Source organism: Narcine bancroftii, chromosome 2 (assembly GCF_036971445.1).
Source record: "Narcine bancroftii isolate sNarBan1 chromosome 2, sNarBan1.hap1, whole genome shotgun sequence".
Lineage (NCBI taxonomy): Eukaryota > Metazoa > Chordata > Chondrichthyes > Torpediniformes > Narcinidae > Narcine > Narcine bancroftii.
The window spans coordinates 33,292,083-33,314,105 of record NC_091470.1 but is presented as its reverse complement, the minus strand read 5'-3'; the positions used below and the strand labels follow the sequence as shown (position 1 = coordinate 33,314,105).

At 41.7% G+C, this 22,023-nt stretch overlaps 1 protein-coding gene across 6 annotated transcripts in view; it reads right to left on the bottom strand.

Moving 5' to 3' along the window:
- The window catches only part of lgmn (legumain), a 75,276-nt gene that overhangs the window by 40,167 nt on the left and 13,086 nt on the right, over positions 1-22,023 (bottom strand). Inside the window, exons 1-4 of one of the 6 annotated variants that reach the window (XM_069916224.1) lie at positions 9,276-9,336; positions 4,393-4,488; positions 3,941-4,307; positions 1,305-1,473 (exon numbers count right to left, since the gene is read on the bottom strand). In XM_069916224.1, coding sequence (XP_069772325.1) covers positions 1,305-1,451 — 147 coding nt within the window. In that variant the 5' untranslated portion in view covers positions 1,452-1,473; positions 3,941-4,307; positions 4,393-4,488; positions 9,276-9,336. Of the gene's footprint in view, positions 1-1,304; positions 1,474-3,940; positions 4,321-4,392; positions 4,489-9,275; positions 9,375-13,170; positions 13,293-22,023 lie in introns of those variants that run through there. The other 5 variants (XM_069916227.1, XM_069916226.1, XM_069916228.1 and 2 more) reach the window with 5 other exon arrangements.

Below are 22,023 nucleotides of genomic sequence, written 5' to 3'. Positions count from 1 at the left end.
AATTTATATCAGGGAAAACAGAAAACCCCATGTTAAAATGTAATTCAGATATGACAATGTGTTGGACTAAAGGTAAACACCCTTTACCCAGAACAAATTAATACCCATGACGCTGAATAATAAGATCCTGGACACCTGGTTCCAGGAGGCGATCAGGTACATCAAGGATAGTTATGAGCAAGGGCAGCTCATGCATTTCGAATAGCTGAGAGATACACATGATTTGCCTAATAAAATCTTTCTTCTGTTATCTTCAGCTAAAATCTTTCTTAAAGGATCATTTGGGTCCATCTATGGGATTCTAATTCCAAAGGGGAATACACACAAGTTTATCTCTATGATGTACCTCCTATTCTAAAGTAAGGGTGTGAAGCTGGGCTTATACAGGTTGAGGAAAGGTGGAAAATCAGACTTGGGCACAACAATCCATCAGCTGTGCTGGTCAGATCTATGTCTGGACAGCAAGACAGCAGTTATTAATGCCAAGTGCATTACAAGTTTGTGCAATACAACCTCCTGCAACAATTGTACCTCACACCACAACATTTACATAAATCTAAATCAGACATCTTGGAAATGTGCTTTAGATGTGGTGTGGAAATTGGAACCTTTATCCATTCAATATGGATGTGTACAAAGGCGAGATCCTTCTGGGCGGACCTGAGGGACATTCTGAAAAAAATTATAAAAGGTGAATTTTCCAAAGGATCCAGAATTATACCTTCTAGGAAACATTTAAACTGTCCAGATACCAAATTCAGTTTGTAGAGGTCACCTTGTCAGTAGCCAGGAAAGTCCGTCTCCCAACTAAATATTACATGATGGAATACAGAACTGTAGAATTGTATTCCCCAGAGAAAAATCACGTTCAATTTGAGTTTAAAAATGGCACATTAGTTAGGGTGTGGCAACCCTATCTCCAGCACATTGGTGAACAAATGTAATTATACCCATTTTAGATAAAGTGAATACAATGTGCCAGTAGTGGAATGCTAGAGATCAGTGACGTGGGCCGTGATGCAGGCATCATGCTCTTGTATTTGGTTCCTTATCCTTTTATTTTAGGTTTCTTTGGGTTCTTCTTAAGTTCCCTTAAAGATTTTGTACTTTAACAATATTTTGTTCTCTCTACTTGTTTAATTTGTATAATCTTTTCTTTTTTGTATTAGAGTACAGGAGGGAGGGGAGAGGGGTAGGGGATAAAATAGACTCTGTATAACATACACTATTGTCAAGCAAATTTTGTCAAAACTTGATGACCAACTTCCTTTCACAAATCACATTTGCTTAATCCAATTTCATACCTGATGCCTATAGTTATACCAGCTATTGGAGCCAGCAACAAGTACGACCCAATGACAGCCTCCATTTTCCAGCTCTTCCAGTGGGATGGTGAAGGCATCAACCAGGAAGTGCCTCAGCACCAAAAGTACAATCACCCAGTAGTTCATTCTGTCGTTGCCCAATAAATTGCTGATTTAAAAAAAATATCAATTAACTTTTCTTACACATTAACTCATACAAAGTGATAAGATACATTTTTTTAAGGAAAACACAAAACCAATTTTTTTTAAAAATTATGCTTATATTTTGAGCTAGTCAGAAATTTTAAACCATCAGAAAAATATAACCCGTACTCCTGCTAAACTAAGATTTTTTTTTTTAAAAGCCACACCTTCAAAAATAAACCATCTGTGCAACATTTTACTGTAAAATGGTTTTGGCACACACCCATTACTCCTGACTGTAATTTCCCTTGCAATTCTTAATTTACCACATTCCGCACTTCGGGACTGGGGTCCAGGATTTAATGTAAGGGACACATTCAAGCTTGGTCCAGTCACTGCACAGACTTTTAGCCAAATAGATATTGAAAAATATATTACTCATGCATCAAGACACTGTAGTTCAGAGTGCAGAAATACCAAAGTCACTGACAGTGTTACAAAGAAGCTGGTTTAAATTGATAAGAAAATACAAATTTCTAAAACTTGTTTAAAACAAAAAAAAAGTGATCCTAAAATGACAGTCACACATTCTTTGGGAGACCCAGATCTTTCTCCAGTTCAGCAAAAGTCTTCATATAAAGGCACTGCATTAAGAGCAGCACAGTTGGCAACACTATTACAGCACCAGCAAACTGGGTTCAACTCTAGCGCTGTCTGCAAGGAGTTTGTAAGTTCTCCCCGTCTCTGCTTGGGTTTCCCACCACCCTTCAAAATGTTCGAGGTTGTAAGTTAATAGGGGTATTTGGTTGTAAGTTAATAGGGGTATTCTGGTGGGCCAGAAGGGCCAGTTACCATGTTGCATGTCTAAATTCCCATACAAGTTAACATGCCAATTGAAATGGTACAATCAGCACCATCAGGTGATTTACAATGGTGACGGGCAGATTAGAGTAAACTTTTTTGGGGGTAAAAATGATACAGGAAAACACAGGAAATGTGAAAAAAGCACAATTCAAATCAGAACTGGAGCTTGTTTGGTAGCTGACTTGCTTCATATTTCTTGAGCAGACGATTTGCATCAATTTCATTACTCAATAACTCCTGTTATGATACATTATTTGTAAGTGTTTCCTCAAGTACATCCTTAACAGAATCATTGCAAAAATGTTACTCACAAACATAACATGTGATTAAGGAACTGCTAACATGAAAAATTGTATCATTCATAAATACAGTCAATAAAATTCAACTGGATCCCTCAATTTCTACCTTCTGATCCTCCCAATTCACTCCTATTAACTTCGCTGGTCTTTCTTTATTTGGAATTTTCCAAGGTTTAAATACAACTACAGCCTTGCGAATTTTCCCTGTTAATTAAACATCCACAACTCTTGCAACGGCTTTACAAATCTCCAAGTACTCTTTCTAGTGTTGAAGCATCTTTCCCAAGCTATGATATCCTGTATGCTGTACTTCAGCTTCCATCTAAATTGTGGTTTATATAGAAGTAGTATGAGACAATGTCAAGCATGTGCCTTTTGTAAAGCCAGGATAGCATGTTGCTTCCTCATGCCAGGTTCAAGAATGGCATTCGCCAGTTACAGAACATCAGATTTGAAACAAAAATAACAATGCAATGATGGTATTGATGTTATTTCACCAGATAAATATATCCTTATAGAATAACAATATTTGATTAAAATGTTAAAATCACCAAAAAAGGATTATATTCTCCAAACTTTTAGAGCAAAAGTATCTCTTGACAACTCAGGCAACAAGAATTTGAAATAGGTGATGTGATTGTTCCAGGAATAGATCCTTAGTAAAATTCAGAGTCTGGATTATTGGTTTAATTTGGAACTGATGAAACAATTGACTTTTTTAAAAAAATATTTGCTGTTAGATGACTGCAGAAGAATAGTAACACAATGATAAGAAAAAAAATGAACTTCAATGTCTTGATAAATACAAGCTGTTTAAAAAAAATCCTTCAATCATTCCTCAACTTCTTGGCAGACAGCTCAGTGAATCTGTTTCCTATTCACCTCTTACACAACCCTTGCACAAGAAAGAAAAACCTCAGTTTTGTAACATTCCCAAACAAAACTTTTACCCTTTCTTTTCATCCTGTTGCATACCCATGTGCTATCTAATGTTACGAGCCCAGAGGACCCCAACACCCAGCAGCAAATAGATATTCACTAAGACAAATGGTTACTTAAAAAGTTGCTTTTAATTATCTTTAAACATGAAAACAGAATCACACTTTAACTTATCACTTTTGACTTAACTAACCTAACTTAACCCCCTTCTAATTCTAAGCACACATGGATGTAAAGTGTGTGTAAATTCAGAAAAGTTCTTTGGTTCACAGTCCAATCTCACTTCTCATTCCTTCAAGTTCACTAGTTGCAGGAAATTCTTAAACTGTGTAGAGAACTTAACATTTATAAAGTTCACCAGGCTTTGGTGCTTGAAAGGTAAATGGTTACCACTCAGGAAGTTCTTGTCATTTTTCAGACAGAGATTTGTTGTTTGCTGGACACCCACGACTGATTTCTTCAGCCACTTCAGGGTCTTGCCGAACAAACTTGCCCCCTCCGGATTCTCCAGATGATAAACTCTTTCTTTCAGGTTACAACAAAGTTCCTTTTTGTTTCTCTTATTTCAATGGAAACATTAGACAGCCAATATTCTCCTCTTGCATGAACCACAAGGGCTTTGACCAGGCTGAACTAAGCATTCACAACATGTCTTCCAAATGGGGTTTTCCACAAGCTTGCCAGCTTGTCCTGTTCCAGTCCCAGCTGCTGCTGCAGGTTTCTGTAAGGGCCACTGGACAGAGTGGTGACTCTCTCTCTGCCTTACAGGAGACAAAAGCTAAAGAATTTCATGTTTGTTATATTTGAAATGTAGTATTATGTGACAATAATGGAAACTTTACCTTTACTCCTGGTTTTCCAGCATCCAAATACAGTCTTTGTGAATTTTGAATGCCTCTGACATTTGAAGGATTACTGCAGAACTGAACTCCCTTTCTCTGTGAGAGAAAACCTGTTTTACTCTCTCTACTTGCAAAACCACGTGACCCTCCCAGAACAGTAAGTACCACTCCAGATGGTCTGCGGCTCTGACAATTTCTTTCATCTGTTGTAAGCAACAATCCATTAGTGAAGTCTCTTGGACACGCTCCAAAACTTTTGCAAAGGCTCTTGGCACTGACATGTCTAGCATGAGCAGAGCTCCAGTATTTTAAATAAGATCTGATTAAAAGTGTTTGCATGTGACCTATACTAAAAAAAAACTGCCCTATTTATCTCCCAACAACATATCTATATACAATACAAACATAATCTGTCACACTAACTAAATTAGAAGCATTATTAAAATACTCAACCACCACAAATAACAGAAAATGCTAGTGACGTTAATAATAATTCAGATCCTTGACTCTTCAATCACAACTGAAGAGCCATTGAACTGAATCATTAAATATGTTTATTAACATGAATGGGGAAGCAGAAAGAGAAAAATAAATAGCTGAAATATCAAGATGCAGAAGAGAGCAATTGCTGCAAATCTGAAATTTAAAAAGTAAGCCAGAAGTATTCTTCAGATTAGGTAGCACCCGAGGAGAGAGAAACGAAATTACAGGTGGATGAAAGGCGATGAAGTACATTTTTCTTTTGCAGGAAATGAAGGCTGTGGGAAACAGATGTCTATGGCAGATAAGCCCGCACCTATTTTCTCATGCTCTTACACAACCATTTGGGTCTGACATAAAAAGGAAAAGTCTGTGTCGAAAACCACTGTTATGCTATGATTGGCTGCTGCCAGCTGGATAGGTCTCCAGAGTCTGATCCTACCCATAACCCTTTGCATGCCCCTCCATTTCACTCTGCCTTGATCAGTCAATGAGGTTGACAGCTGTTCCAGTCTATAGTTAATAAAAGCCCATCACTTTCACAACTTCATTTTTTTTTGATTATTCACAGTGCATGTTCATGTGAAATGACTGAATTTGGTAGAGTTCCAAGGGCCTATATTGAAGAATGGCGTGTTCCTCAATCCTAAAAGTCAGGGTTTTCTTGGAATAGCAGAGACAAAAAATGGTGAAAAGTACGACAGATAACTAGAAGAAGCGAAGGTGACAGAGGTCAGAATGCGAGTGGGATTAAGAAGTTCAAAGAATAGTCCCTCATCTTCCATCTAGGCATTTGCACTGATAAGAAATGAATAGAGTTCAACCATTTTCACCTCACCAGCCTTTCTTACTTGTGAAGAACCAACTTGGTCTGATGCTAGATTATATCCACCAGGTCATTTCTAGAATTATTTCATTGCAGATTTCCAGCAACTGCTCTGTTCCACATTGCCTCTCTCTTATAGTCCTCATTCAGTTCTTTTGGATCATTCAGATATATCAGCCATTCATTTCCCTCTCTTAGATGGCACCAACAATTATAGGATCACCTCAACAACCTTAGTCTTCACCCAATAACAGACACCCCTCACCCCTAATGGTAACTCACTTTCCCAGTTCTAATGAAAGGTCACTTGAAATATCAACTTTTCATTTCTAAAGAGTGGGACAATGGAGTCACTTTAACCAAGGAGAAAGTGTGGAATAGATACGATAACAATGGAAAGGGTGTGGAAATAGTACATGGGTTAGCATGGCAAACAAATGCTTGAGAAAATTTTGATGCTGCAAAATGTAGAGCGATCTTGCAATGCGTATTCTCAAATCTTTGTAAAAAAAAAACTGAGCAAATAACTAAAAATTTTCAGAAGGTAAATATGATACTTTCCACTTTTAACCAAAACAATAAAATAGTGAAGAGGTCATGCTATACAAAACACTAATTAAGTCACGGCGATCACCACACATCAGGTAGATACTAGAGGAGATGTGAGAATATTTCAAGCAAATATTGGCTATTTTGAAGTTGCTTTCTTTCACAACAGAAGAGGCTGGAGTGACATTTAAATGATCAGAGTAAAAACAATGCTAGAGAAACTCAGCTGGTCAAACAGTATACTTCTCCATACCTTGATGAAGGGCTCAAGCCTTCGTCTTTGCTCATATAAAGTACAGTTTGACCAGCTGAGTTTCTCCAACGTAGTGTTTTTACTTTAATCACAGTGTCTGCAGACTTTCGTATTTTACTTCTTTTCCTTTAAGCTGATCAGTGTACTTTACGGAGCCAAGATAGTGGATAGAAAAGACATACTTCCCAAATGAGAAGGGCCAATTATTAGGCGTGAAAGGAAGGGAAAAGAATTAAAAAGAGTTGCATTACTTCATCATCCATTTTTGCATCTCTCTTTAACACCCACTTCCTAAAGGTTGCAAAATTCTCGTCACACATCGTAATTTGAAAGGATGAAAGGCAGAAAGAACCCTTTTCCATGTTCAAAAAAAGTAGGTAAATTTACGCAAGGTGCTGTAACCTACCAAGGGAAGAAATGTTTTTTGTTCACTTTGAATATAATGGCTAAGCCACAGCCAACCTAGCCAATACCTGATTCCAAGCTTGATTCATGTGTACATTCTTCAGAGTAGCTTCAACCAAACATCTTTCAGGGCCTGCTACACCTTTCCACCATTCTTACTTTACAAGTTAAATTCGTCCCTCTCGTCCACCTTCAAATGAGAAATTCAATATCCTCTCTCAATTGCTGATCATAGAAATATGGTATTGTTAGGAGCCCAGAGGTCCCCAAAACCCAACAGCAATAGATAGTCACCAAGACAAATGCTTATTTAATGAAAAGTTGCTTTTAATCATCCGTAAACATGAAAACAGAATCACACTTTAACCTATCACAATGAACTAACCTAATTTAATCCCCTTCTAATTCTAAGCGCACGTGGATGTAATGTCTGTGTAAATTCAGAAAAGTTCTTTGGTTCACAGTCCAATCTCACTTCTCATTCCTCCAAGTTCACTGGTTGCAGGCAATTCTTATACTGTGCACAAAATTTAATATTTATAAAGTTCACCAGGCTTTGGTGCTTGAAAGGTAAATGGTTACCGTTCAGGAAGATTCTTGTTGGTTTTCAGAGAGATTTGACGTGCACTGGACACCCAGCCACTTCGGTGTCTTGCCGAAGAAACATTCCCCCTCAGGATTCTCCAAATGATAACCTCTTTCTTTCAGGTCACCAGAGTTCCTTCTTGTTTCTCTTATTTCAAGTGAAATATTAGGCAGCCAGACCTCTCCTCTTGCATGAGCCACAAGGGCTTTGACCAGACTGAACTAAGCCCTCACAACCCATCTTCAAAATGGGATTTTCCACAAGCTTGCCAGCTTATCCTGTTCCAGTCCCAACCGCTGCTGCTGACTGGAACTGCAGAACTGAATTTTCTCTCTCTGAGAAAAACCTGTTTGACTCCCTCTCTCTCAAAAAAAAAACCCCACATGACCCTCTTAGCAGCATTCCAAGACAGCCTGGGGCTTGTTACCTACTCCAAGTTTTTGCATCTGTTGCTTTTCAAAAACAACCACCCATTAGTGAAGTCCCTTGTGTTATAGATAGAGAATTTGGGTTAAAAAGGGTTTAAGTTAAAATGTGATGATTAGTCATAAAAGGGGGCTAACCACTGGAGTTTAGCTGGAAAATGTTACAAAAGACTTGCAACAGATTTAACTCCAGAGAGACATGCAGGAGCCAAAGATTGATAAAGAGTGAAAAACAGAATTTGGTGTGAGCAGAGGTCATGAATGATCGTGGTGTGCGTGACTAACAGTAATCAGGATGATTCTGCAAAAACTAACCAATTAAAGCAGTGTAGTGGAGATGCCGAAGAACAAGCAAATTGTATAAAAAACAATGCACTGTATGTATCAGGGCTCGACTTGGCAAGAAGCCGGTTGAGTCCAACTCTGCAGACTTGTGAATAAAGCTTGTCGTGTCACCGATCTTAAAGAGACTCATTTGTGAGAATTTGTATTTCTGACACCTTGGGCACTCCTCAAAGCTTTTGCAAAGGCTCTTGGAGCCAGCCTGTCTGCCTTGAGCAGAGCTCCACTATTCTCAGTGAGATGTTTTGAAATGTTTGTATGTGACCAAAAACCTGCCCCAATTTATCTCCCAAAATCAAATCGATCATCTGTCACAGTATCAATAAGAATCTTCCCCTAATACATCAGGGAACAAATGCAAGAAAGCACGTTACATTCCTTTGAAAGAAGAGGCCCCTGGGCGTTATTTTTAGTTTTGGTGGGATAGAAAGAGTTTTAAAGAAACAATGGGATGACATCCGAATCGGATTCTTGCAATTGCGGGATAAACCTTGGCCAAGACTATTTGTTCTCCGTATACATTTGCAGACCCTTTTGCGAGGGGTCTCATCTAAACCAGGCTTTCCTTAACGTCAACTTGTACTTTTAAACTGAAGTCTTCGGAGATTTAAGCCGCTGATTCACAGCAGACGGGGTTAAATCCGAGGGTTCTATAACAATTACAGGACGGAAACGGGCCCCTCTGGTCCGCACCAAGTTAAGAGAACTCCACGAGTTCCACCTGCCCCTGTCCATCACCCTCCAATCCCCCCACTTCCATGCACCCATGGTAAAGGGGGCAACAAAATCCTCGACGGGGTGACCCTAGATAGGGGACGGCCGATTCATTTCCATTTACAACAGAGAAACCCGATCTCCGGGCAGCTGATTGGCACCAGTTATTTTCCTTCCCTCTTACGCGGGACCCCTGTTGTACTCGAAAGGTGTCGGCGAACTACGCTTCAACAGCACGCCTCTTTCTCCGCCGGAGAACGCTCGCTAGAACTTGCGCTGGGCTCCCTCTCAAGTGAGACCTACCTGAACACGTCTCCTCCGCTCCTTCCTTCGCGTCCCGAGTCCGCGCAGGCTCCGTGAAAAGAGGAAACTGCATTGATTGACACTTGCACCTTCCATTGAAACGCTCCCAACAAATCCCTGCTCTCAGCCGTTCCCCAGAATGACGGGGGCGTTCGAAGTCGCAATCACGGAAGAGGCGCCCGCGATGCTCCGGCTGTGGCGCAGGCTGTGCGGACGAACGCGGGGCTGCGACTGTGGCACATGCCACACAGACTGTGCAAGCGAATGCGGGGCCGTGACTACTGCACAGAATGTGCAAGCGAACACAGGGCTGCGTCTACTGCACAGCCTGTGCAAGCGAACGCGAGGCTGTGCCGGTTGCACATGCCGCACAGCCTGGGCAAGCGAAAGCGGGGCTGTGCCGGTTGCACATGCCGCACAGCCTGGGCAAGCGAACGCGGGGCTGTGCCGGTTGCGCATGCCGCACAGCCTGGGCAAGCGAACGCGGGGCTGTGCCGGTTGCGCATGCCGCACAGCCTGGGCAAGCGAACACGGGGCTGTGCCGGTTGCGCATGCCGCACAGCCTGGGCAAGCGAACGCGGGGCTGTGCCGGTTGCGCATGCCGCACAGCCTGGGCAAGCGAACGCGGGGCTGTGCCGGTTGCGCATGCCGCACAGCCTGGGCAAGCGAACGCGGGGCTGTGCCGGTTGCGCATGCCGCACAGCCTGGGCAAGCGAACGCGGGGCTGTGCGGGTTGCGCATGCCGCACACTTTGCAAGCAAACGCGGGGCTGTGACTTGCGCATGCCGCACAGCCTGGGCAAGCGAACGCGGGGTTGTGACTGTTCAAGGACTTTGTCCGGGTTTCTTTGCTGAAGATGACACCAAAAGACCACATCTGCTTAAATTCCTAAAAGAGCCATGATCAAAGGAAATGGAGAGCTGCTTTCTCACCTATCACTAGAGCTGTTCAACTGGGATATTCGTGGAAGGGCAGATGCTTTAGAACAAATCTTTGGTTTACAAATTATTTTCTGTTTTGAGGTGGTATCATTTTCTTAATCATCGAACAATTGTTTTTAAACAAACTAACTGCAACACAATGACAAAGTGAAAGGTGGCGATGCTTCTGAAGTTAAATGTTTCCATCGCATTTGTCCGTCATAAGCAAAATGTGGCCAGCATTTTTTTTTAATTTTCCAATTCAAGGAAAACAGGCAGGGCCGTTGTGATCGGGAAGTCACATGAAAATAGAGTAACAGATATCAGTCGCATAGTTAGAAAACTTTTTAAATCCTTTGTTGTTTAGGAAAAGCAGATCTATTAGTAAAACATTGCTTTGTATCTTAACTTCAGATGCTATCTGACTGCATATTGGAACACCTGACACACATCAGGGTGTTCTTCAGTGCCTGCAGTTCAGCATTGAACACTTGTATCCCCTCAAAACTAATCCGTGAATGCCAAGACTCTCGGCCTCATTACCCCCACTGTGCAGCTGATTGCTGGATTTCCTCACCTCCAGACCCCCAATCAGAACATCTCCACAATCCACACTCTGCATCAGCAATCAGAGATGCACACCACCCAGGACATGCTCTGCTCTCACTGTGCTATCAGGGAAGAGGTACAGGTGCCACAGGGCTCCGACCTCCAGGTTCCTAATTGCTGCTCCCCTTAAGCCATCAGGACTGAATATGTATTTGAACCCTTTTTTTGACATTCTTGCCTTTGTATAGATTTCTTTCTTCTTGACTACTGTTTACAGTGACCGGTAATAAGAAATTCCTCCTGGCCCACAGAAAAAGAATCTTTATGTGATGTTATGTATGTACTCTGACAATAACTTTGAAGATGAACTTACTTTGAAAATGCGTAAAGAGGACGGTCCAAATTTCTTATTTTAAATCCCAAATATAATCGGCAGATTGGAGAGGTGAATATTATGTGCCCAGCATATTTCCTGTCTTGGAATTTACATCAAAATCCATTTGAAGACAACATCAGATTAATTTTCAGTGCCATAGAAAAACCCTTATTTAAATTTAGTCCAAGAGGTTCCCAATAATTTTGGCAGGTTCTCAAAACTGCAATTTCCAGTATGCAACATAATGGGAAATCCCCACAACCTCCCCGGACAGTAAATGATCTTTCTTTCACTGTTTCCAATTTATTTTTCACTAAAAGCATGAAAGTGTTTAAAGGGGATATATTAAGACAATATTCAGATGTTTCTCTAGAATTCCTCCCATCAGTTTTCAGATGAATTATGTTTATATTTTTGGATTATTCTAGACAAACATGAACTCAGTAAAGATAAGGGAGAGAAACAGACTTAGACCAGAAGAGACCCATTTTGTGACAAAAAGGTAATCTGTCTTCTTGACTCCCCTTCATCCAGCTCTCTGAAAGATACAGGGCAGAACATATCGGTGGATGAACTGGAGACACACAGAAGATTGCAGATGCTGGAATCTGGAACAACAAAAGATCTGCTGTAGGAATTCAGCAACTTGAGCAGCAACAATGGAAGTAAAAGAATGATTTGATGAAGGGTTCTGGCCCAAAACATTGACAGTTCTTTTTCTCCCACTGATGCTGTCCAACCTGCTGAGTTCCTCCAGTAGATTGTTGCTTGGTGTTTGCCAAAACATGCATGCTCTACCTTTGCCTTTAAAGCATTTCAACCATTTGCTTCTCCTAAACTTAATAAAAAAATAATGATCAGTTTAGTTGCCGAAGTTGAAATTATCCTGAGCCAGGTTGATGTCATTGGTGCCATCCCCATGCATTAATCCCACAAGCCCAGCAGTGCCATATAATACCATGGAGATAAGGTTCAGATTATATTCAATATTAGAGTTTATTGTACAGGAAGGAAACAAAAGGGGCATTAATGCATTGTAAGAGAATATATTGATTTGATGGTACAATTAATACAGAAAAGGACATTTTCCAATTGTATTTTCTTGTTTATATTGAATAAAGTATAAATTTTAAATTTTTAAATGTGCCAATTCCATGGTGTGTGGAGTCATTGCATCTGATGATCAAAACTTTAAAAATAAGTTGCAATTGTTTCGTACATATTGATACTTTCAACCAAAGTAACTTACATTGCCCCTTATCTGCAGGTAAGTGGCACAAAGTATCATGTGCACACTATTAACTGTTGGCCATGTCTATTTATATTATCTTACAGGCAGACTGGTAATGCTGATCTTTCCCACAATTTACAATTTATTCCACTTACAATCAACCTAAAGACAAGCACTCAGCAGCACAGGGACAGCTTCTTCCCTGCTGCCATCAGATTCCTGAATGAATAATGAACCACAGACACTGCCTTTTGTGCACTCTTTTTATTTATTTTTGTAAGGTGGTTTATATGAATGTTTACACTGTGATGCTGGTGCAAAACAACAAATTTCATGACTTATTCATGACAGCAAATTCTGATTCTGATATTATTTTCTCCAGAGTAATTCATGTTCCACTAATCCTTTCTTACACTCAAGATGCTCTAAGAATTTTTTTCTAACTCACAGTTTGAAAGTCCATGAAAATTATGAATTACATTAAATTTTTATGTTTCCATCACACATCAAAAAACACCAACTTGGAAAATAGAATGGTTGTAACTTGAAATAGAAGTCCAAGACCTGACTGTCCAATCACTGTGTAGTCAACTGAAGTTGGTCCCAATGTGGAAAGGAAAATTTTTGAACTGAAATTTTAGTTAGCTCTATTAATCCTTCATAGAGCCCTAAGGAACTTCCATAATAAGCCCCAAAGCTTGGAGGATTGATTTCCAACAACTACAATCATCTTCTTTTGTGCAATGTACAATTCCAAATGTCAGAGTGTTATATCTAAATAACCATCAACTTTAGTTTAATCAATGTGGAAGTACTTACAATTGTGATCAGCCAGAATTGTCAGTGCACAGTCCTTCTCAGCTCCCTCTTGAGATTCCTATCATTGATGCCCACAGCCAATTCAATTCACTCCATGTGATATCAAGTAGTAGCTGCGATCACTGAAAACAATATGCAACGTGAGTCCATCCAACATACAGTGCTTCAGAACTGCTACAACTTTAGCCTTACCTTTCTCGTATAGATGCATGGGCATCTACTCAGAGATAAGTAGAATCTCCTAGCTATGTCCTGTTCACAAAAAAAAACCAGTATAAATCCAAACCAATTAGTCGAAACTTGATCATCAACAAAATGATGGAAAGTAATTCCATGATGCTATCAAGCAGCACTTACTCTCCAGTGCTCCAATGGGCTTTTGGCAGATTCCCTTGACCTCATTGCAGCATAGGTCTAAAAAGTCTAAAGCAGCCATTGTCAACCTGTTTTTTTTTGGCTATGTGAGAGATGAGTAAACTTGACATGAAAATATGAAAGATGGGGAAACTAGTACAGACACATGGAGTGATGGATTAAACCAGTATGAACAGGCTAAGCATGGAAATTAGGATGCAGGAAGCAGAGTCAGCCTATGTAAGATAAGAACCTTCTAGTCCTTTCGACAGGATCAGTGGGCCCACCGTATGAATAAGATAAGGAGAGGCAAGGAATAATAGAATGTAGGAAGTAGAGGTAATATGAATGAGATAAGGGTCTCCTAGCCCTAGACAGAAGTACCAAGTTTTACATATATAATTAGTAAGCCTTACACAGATTTATCAAGTTATGTATATTAAATTAGTAAACCCTAGACAGGATTACCGAACTCTGCATATGAAGAGACTGTAGCTCTGAGAGGTGGAAAGGTGTGAATGGGGACAAGGACAAGGTTGTGAATAAGGACAATGAAGATAATGACATGATGGGACACCGACAGGATACCCCCTGGTCCTCCAAGTGCACAGAAACAGCACGTAGGCAGGCAGGATTGCCTAATGCCAAACCCATCCAGGAGGCAGAAGAATGTAAAGGGGAGGGTATTCCTATACTGAAATCCACTGTATAAAAGTTGGGTGAGCCCTAGTGTATGTGTGTATTCCCATGGTAAGGGGAAGCACCCAACTTTGCATTGTTGTTTCATAAATGTTCTTTGTTCTCAATTTTTGTCTCGAGCAATTTCTGTGAAGGTACATCTATTTCTAACAGCTATGCCCCCCTTAAGTCTCTGTTCAAAGTTGATGGGCCACCTCCCTGTTAAGCAGTCAAGTTTAGTTGATTTCTTCCATACTTCTACTGACTATATAAAAAAAACTAAATTATGATTTCAGTCTGCCCCCCTTAAATGTGCTGTGCCTCTTCTCCACCCCCCCCCCCCCTCCATCCCCCAGGAGTTGAGAATGGTTGGTCTAAAGCACTTAATTCCAGAAGTGAGATGAGATGAGACTATCAACAAGATAGAGCTTGACTGAACATGATGTCTAGGAAATGGTGAAAGGGCATCTGGGGATAACACTCCAGTGTTTGGTATCATGCCTCACACAAAAGAAGATGGTTTTGCTCATTGAAGAACAATCATCCTAGACCCAGGACATTACCGCAGGGGTCAAAGATGCTGGTCCAGACACAGCCATTTTCTGCTGATTCATCAATGATGCTTCTTCCATCATAATATCAGAAGTGGGAATGTCCACCAATAATTTGCAATTTTCGTTTCCATCCATATTTCATCAACAACTAAACCAGCCATTCCTTCATAAGAGCAAATAAGAAGCATGTAACATTTACCCCAGAAAAATATCAGGCAAAAACTATTTTGAACAAGAGAGAGTTTATCCAACTACTGTTTCTATTACTCTTTCCCCATCAGCACTGTGACAGATAATAGAATATAGGAAGTAAAACTAGTATGAAGGAAATAAGGAATACTAGACTAGAGGAAGTTAAGTAAGTGCTGAGTAGCGATGAATTCCGATAAGAGTGTGAGGAAGGGTTACGCAAGTATAATAGAATAAGGGTCTTATAGTGATAGACAGAATTAGCAAGTTCTGCAGACAGAATTAGTAAGTCCTGGGGGTTGAGATGTGTGAATAAGGACAAAGGCAGATTCATGAATAAGGACAATGACATGATGGGACCCAGACAGGATACCCCATGGTCTTTCAAGTTTACAGAAACTGCACGTAGGCAGACAGAATTACCAAATGCCAAACCAATCCAGGAGGCAGAAGAATGTTAGGGGGGGAGGGTACCTCTACACTGAAATGAACTGTATAAAAGTTGGCTGAGCCCCAGTATGTGTGTGTATTCCCAGGGTAAGGGGAAGTACCCAACTTTGCACTGTTGTACAATAAATGTTCTTTGTTCTCAATTTTTGTCTCGAGCAAAATCTGTGAAGGTACTTCTGTTTCTCACAATTGGGGGCTCGTCCAGGATCCCACTCCCTCCACTGACAGAGTGCCCGATGACGGGGGTAGGTGCACCCCGGCTGATTCAGCTGGACTCCCGGACGACAGGTGACTGGTCAGTGGACGAAGCGAGTGATATCCGAGAAGAGGCATTGAGAACAAACGACGGGAGAACGTTAAGGAAGCGTGCTAGGAATAGCTACTGGATCCCGGTAAGAGGAATTTTATTTACCTGCTAGTATGGGAGGAGTAAGTAGCAAGGGAAACAGTGCTAAAGAAGGATAGGAAGATCAGATACCTAAACATTGTCCGTTAGGATTAATGTTATCCGATTGGGGTGCGGGGAAAACCCGTGGGAAAGATAAACAGACCATGGTCAGGTATTGCTGTCAGGAATGGGTTAAGAATCCGATAAAAGAGAGTTCAGTATATTGGCCAAAGTTTGGATCCAACAAGGACCAGATGTGTCAGGCATTGAACATCTGGCTCTACCAAAATCAAGGAGGTAATACCGAGAGCAGAGAATATGCAGCCTGTTGGCTCAGTGGATCGTTTGATCAAATGATTTTGAGCGAAAAGGAATGTAAGAACAAGGATGAGGAACCTTCTGCCCCTGAAATACAAGGATGGGATGTGTTACATTCCCTTCCTCCACCTTATGTTCCCCCTGTGCCGGCTCCTATCTCCCCCCTCTCACCTACGCTTTACCCTTCTTTACCTTCCCCGCCTCCTTCCACAGTTAGAGAAAGAAGAAGAAAGTAGGGGAGGTATGATGACCCGCTCACAGAGTACAAAATTACCGCCTCAATTGACACAAGAGGGAGGAGACTTTGATTATGAGGGTCATTCAGAACAGTGTGAGACCCTTCGGGAGGGAAGGGCAGAACCCTTTGATTTGTCTCCCAGAGGGCAGGAACCTAAACATCATAGAGGAGGGGATAAGCCAGAAATTAACTGGATGAGACCTTTACGAGAGGTTCCCTTGGGAGGGGATGTGGGGGGGTCTTGGGTTCGTAAATGTGCCTCTGACTAGTACGGAGGTGTGCAATTTTAAGAAGGAAATTACCTCCCTGATAGAAGACCCTCAGGGATGTGCAAAACAATTAGATCAATTTTTGGGACCGAATATATATATATACCTGGGATGAATTAATATCGATCTTTAAGACTCTATTCACTTTGGATGAGCGTGGAATGATTCGCCAGGCAGGGATTAGAGTCTGAGATAGGGAACACCAAGGGGGACCAGAGGCGATACCTGGGGAACTTAAATTCTCCCTGGTAAACCCGAATTGGGATAAGAATACTAATGATGGTCGCACACGAATGGAGGAGTATAGGATTAATCTAATAAAAGGAATGAAGGAGTCTGTTCCAAAAGGACAGAACTTTAAGAAGGCATTTGAGGTTCCCCAAGATCCCGAGGGGACCCCCTCTGCATTTCTGAATAGATTGCGAGTGGCCATACAACAATATGGGGGGTTGGATATAGAATCCCCAGCAGGTATTGACGGGCTTTGTTACTAATTCAGCCCCAGATATCAGGAAGAAATTACAAAAGACAGAGAATTGGCATGAACAGGGAATAACACAGCTTTTACTGATCGCACAAAGGGTCGTACTGATCGTACTGATCGTCCAGAGGTCTGAAGATAAACAGAAAGGAAAGGCTAAGATCTTGAAGCAGGCAGTCAAGAAAGTTGTGGAGGGACAGCAGGAAAATGTTAGGAGCTGTGTGCCAGCTCCTGGACGTTGGGAGGAGTGCCGGGAGTGGGGAAGTAGAGACCAGAGCAGAGGCAGGGGTAGAGGAGAATTCTGGGGATGATGACCATTCTAGGGACCCCGTGGAGACCCTGGTAGAAATTGGGAAACAGGAGCATTAGTTTGCTATTATTGTAAAAAGGAGGGACACTTTAAGAGGGAATGCCCAATGCGAGCCAGGGAGATGCGATCTTACGCATTGATGGAGGCAGATTATGAATGGGGGGGGGGGGGTCATGGTTCTCAGTCAATACACACCGTGGGGCTGCAAGGAGAACCATTGGTAAATTTAAGCATAGGACCCCACAGTGACAAGATGACTTTTCTAGTAGATTCTGGGGCAGCCCGGTCTAGTATTTTACAACGGCCCGAGGGTGTTAAAACAGAAGGGACAGTGATGATTTCAGGAGTGGGAGGAAGAGATTTTACGGTCCCTGTACTAAAGAATGTAAGGATACAAATGGGAGAAAAGATAATAACAGAGGATATTTTTCTAGTTCCCCAAGCTGGAGTTTGCTTGTTGGGATGGGATTTACAGGACCAATTGGCTATCGGTACCAGACCACAGGGATCAGGTATCGGGGTTCAATTTTATGTACTAACAGAGGAGGATTGGGAACTAATAAATCCTAGAGTATGGGCAAAAAGAGGCAATAGAGGAGGGTTAGATGTTCCTCCCCGGCAAGTTACTTTAAAAGACCCTGACCAAGTAATTAGACAAAAACAGTATCCAATTCCTATGGCTGGCCAAAAGGGGCTGCAGCCAGTAATTGACCAATTGGTGAAAGATGGTATCCCCAATTTTACCTGTCCAAAAACCAGACAGTACCTATCGATTAGTGCAGGATTTGAGGGAGTTAAACAAAATTATTCTCACCCATTATCCGGTTGTACCTAACCCCTATACGTTAATGGGTAAAATTGATCCCATAGTAAGCGGTTTAGTGTAAATGAACTCAAAGATGCCTTCTGGACCTGTCCGTTGGCAATAGACAGTAGGGACATGTTTGCATTTGAGTGGGAGAACCCTTTTACAGGACGGAAAAATCAATACCGGTGGACGGTCCTTCCCCAGGATTTTACAGAATCACCAAATTTGTTTGGCCAAGTTTTAGAACAGCTACTAGATGAGGCCCCTTGGAGAGAGGATTGTCAATTAATACAATATGTTGATGATTTATTAATCACGGGAAAAACGTATGATGTAGTTAAACAATACACTGTTGAATTTTTGAACTTTCTAGGGAATAAGGGTCTTAGAGTGAGCGAATTAAAGTTACAATTTGTTCAATCTGAAGTTAAATACTTAGGTCATCTGTTTAGTTCAAGGAATTAGTAAGATAAGTCCAGAGAGAACACGCGGTATTCTGCAGATCCCACCTCCAAAGAGTGCTCAAAAACTTATGAAATTCCTTGGTTTAGTGGGATACTGTAGAATTTGGATTGAGAATTATTCTAGCCTGGTCAAATTTCTTTATGATAAACTTGCGAAGGGGGCGAAACTGTTTTCTGGACGGAGGAGGAGATTAAAGATTTTACCTTGGTGAAACAGCGTCTTATTAGTGCCCCAGTTTTGGCTTTACCCGACCTAAATAAACCATTTGACCTATATACCAATGCGAAAGACGGTGTGGCCATGGGAGTATTAACGCAAGAGAGGGCAGGCTTTAGACAACCAGTTGCCTTTCTGTCAAAAATTTTAGATCTTGTTTGTTGTGGTTGGCCAGAATGTGTGCAAGCAATTGCAGCCACTGCTATTTTAGTCGAGGAAGGACGAAAGATTATGTTTGGTACCCCAATGATAATTCACACCCCTCACACAGTCCGCACCATTCTCTTACAACGTGCCAGAAGGTGGGTTACTGATTCTAGAATTTTAAAGTATGAAGTGATTCTTATGGATAGGGATGATTTGACACTGATTATAAACAAAGAACAGAATCCAGCCGCCTTCTTGGTTTCTCCAGATTCTGATACTGTCCCCAATGATTTAGAGCATGTATGTTTAGAAGTGATAGATTTACAGACAAAAATTAGAGATGATTTAAGTGATGAATCTTTACGGGAGGGTGAAAGATGGTTTATTGATGGATCTTCCTGCTGCATTGACGGCATTCGGTATAGCGGGTATAGTGTAGTGGATGGGAATGAAGGAGTTGTGATTGAAGCCGGTCGTCTTCCCGGTCATTGGTCGGCACAATCCTGTGAATAATATGCCCTCTGTAGAGCTCTCCAGAGTTTAGAGGGAAAGGTGGGCACAATCTATACCGACTCAAAGTATGCTTTTGGTGTGGTGCACACCTTTGGAAAGATTTGGAAAGAGCGGGGAATGATAACTGGGAAAGGACAAAAGTTGATCCATGAAAACGTAATTGTTCAATCCTTAGATGCTCTTATGTTACCTGAGGAGATAGCTGTAGTTCATGTACGGGGCCATCAAATTATTGACAGTCCTGAAGCACAGGGGAACAGACAGGCAGATGAAGCTCCCAAACAGGCTGCACTCACAGAAAAAATAGACATGCAGCTGTTACTCCCCACCCCACATGAGGTTCAAAAGACTCCCATCTTTTCACGGGAAGAGGAGGTTTATATGAAAGACCAGGGAATGCGTCAAACTGCCGATGGGTTGTGATGGACGGCAGAGGAACGCCAAGTACTGAACAAAGCCTTGGCTCGTCAGATTATTATCAGCTCCACCAGCAGACACATTGGGGAACACAGGCACTTGTTGATGCTTTTGTACGGTCCTTTAATTGCTCGGGAATATACACCATAGCCAAGCAAAGTACTCGGGGGTGCCCAATCTGTCAACGAGTGAATAAGAAAGTCATGCGCCAGGTAATGCCTGGCGGTCACGATGTAGCCGTACGCCCGTTTCAACGAATACAGATTGACCATGGAATTACCTAAGATACGGGTTTATAAATACCTCCTGGTGATGGTGGATCATTTTACTCAATGGGTTGAGGCTTTCCCGACCCCAAATGATCGTGCTAGCACCGTTATCTGGATATTACTAGAATCTGTTATTCCGCGTTATGGCATTATTCAAACCATTGATCAGATCGAGGTACACATTTTACCTCTCAGGTACTCCAGGGTGTGTGTAAAATCCTGGGAATAGATTGGCAGTTACATACCCCATGGCACCCCCAAAGTTCAGGCCGTGTTGAACGGATGAATCAGACCCTGAAAAATCAACTCACTCGACTTCATGAGGAAACTGCCCTCTCCTGGATTAAATGCTTACCCTTAGCTTTAATCAGGACTTGCAGAGCTCCTCGTAAGGACCTTGCTGTCTCACCATATGAAATGATGTTTGGTCTTCCTTACATGGGATTCCACACTGATACCCCTACCCCTGAGGTTAATGACCAGTACATATCTAAATATTTACAGGGACTTTCTACTTCTGTATATGACTTAAGACAGAAGGGTTTTTTAGCTCAAAACCCACCCCTGGACTATCCCATTCATTCTATTAAACCTGGTGATTGGTTGAGGCTGCCTCATTAAACATATTTAAAATTCGGTTAGGCAGGTAGGTGGAGTTAGGTCATAAATTAGATCAGTGATGATCGTATTGAATGGCGGAGCAGGCTCAATGGGCCATTTTTGGCCTACCCCTGTTCCTACTTCCTATGTTCCTATGTTCCTACTCACAGGTTAGGTAACAATAAACGCCCCCCCCCCCCCCCCCAACTTGGCATTTTGTAAATCATCCTTTAGGTCACAAATACACACATTCAGAAGGCTAAAGGCCATCACTATAAGGGGGATTCCAGTTGTAAACGGCTCAAGCTGCTCCAGAATACCACAGCTGTTTGGCATTTAAACCGTTTAATCAGACTCCAGGCAGTTTTGGAAATTATCACCAAACAGACAGCGACGGCCTTGGATTTATTGGCTGAAGAACAACGACAGATATGAGCTACAGCTTATCAAAACCGCCTGGCTCTCGATTACTTGTTGGCTGCTGAGGGCGGCGTTTGTGGAAGATCGATTGATGACAATGGTCACCATGGTCAGGCGGTTCAACTTTTTACTGGTGACTGGAGGTGGATACACACAGCCCTTATAGCAGTTGGACTCGTTATTTTAGCCATCATGATACTTCCCTGCCTAATGACTTGTGTGCAGGGTTTAATTCAACGGATCCTTCGTCAGATCACTATAACCAAAAAGATGTATGTTCCCCAAACTCCGTCTGATGATGCTAAGATTGCAGTTCGTTTGCTGACTCACTGGGAAAAAGACCAAGCTTCCAGTTGAGAATTTACTAAGCGTAGCTAAAGAAAAAGGGTGGATTGTGAGAGATAATAGAATATAGGAAGTAAAACTAGTATGAATGAAATAAGGAATACTGGACTAGACTAGAGGAAGTTAAGTAAGTGCTGAGTAGGGATGAATTCCGATAAGAGTGTGAGGAAGGGTTACGCAAGTATAATAGAATAAGGGTCTTATAGTGATAGACAGAATTAGCAAGTTCTGCAGACAGAATTAGTAAGTCCTAGGGGTTGAGATGTGTGAATAAGGACAAAGGCAGATTCATGAATAAGGACAATGACATGATGGGACCCAGACAGGATACCCCATGGTCTGGGGTGCAGAAACTGCATGTAGGCAGACAGAATTACCAAATGCCAAACCAATCCAGGAGGCAGCAGAATGTTAGGGGGGGAGG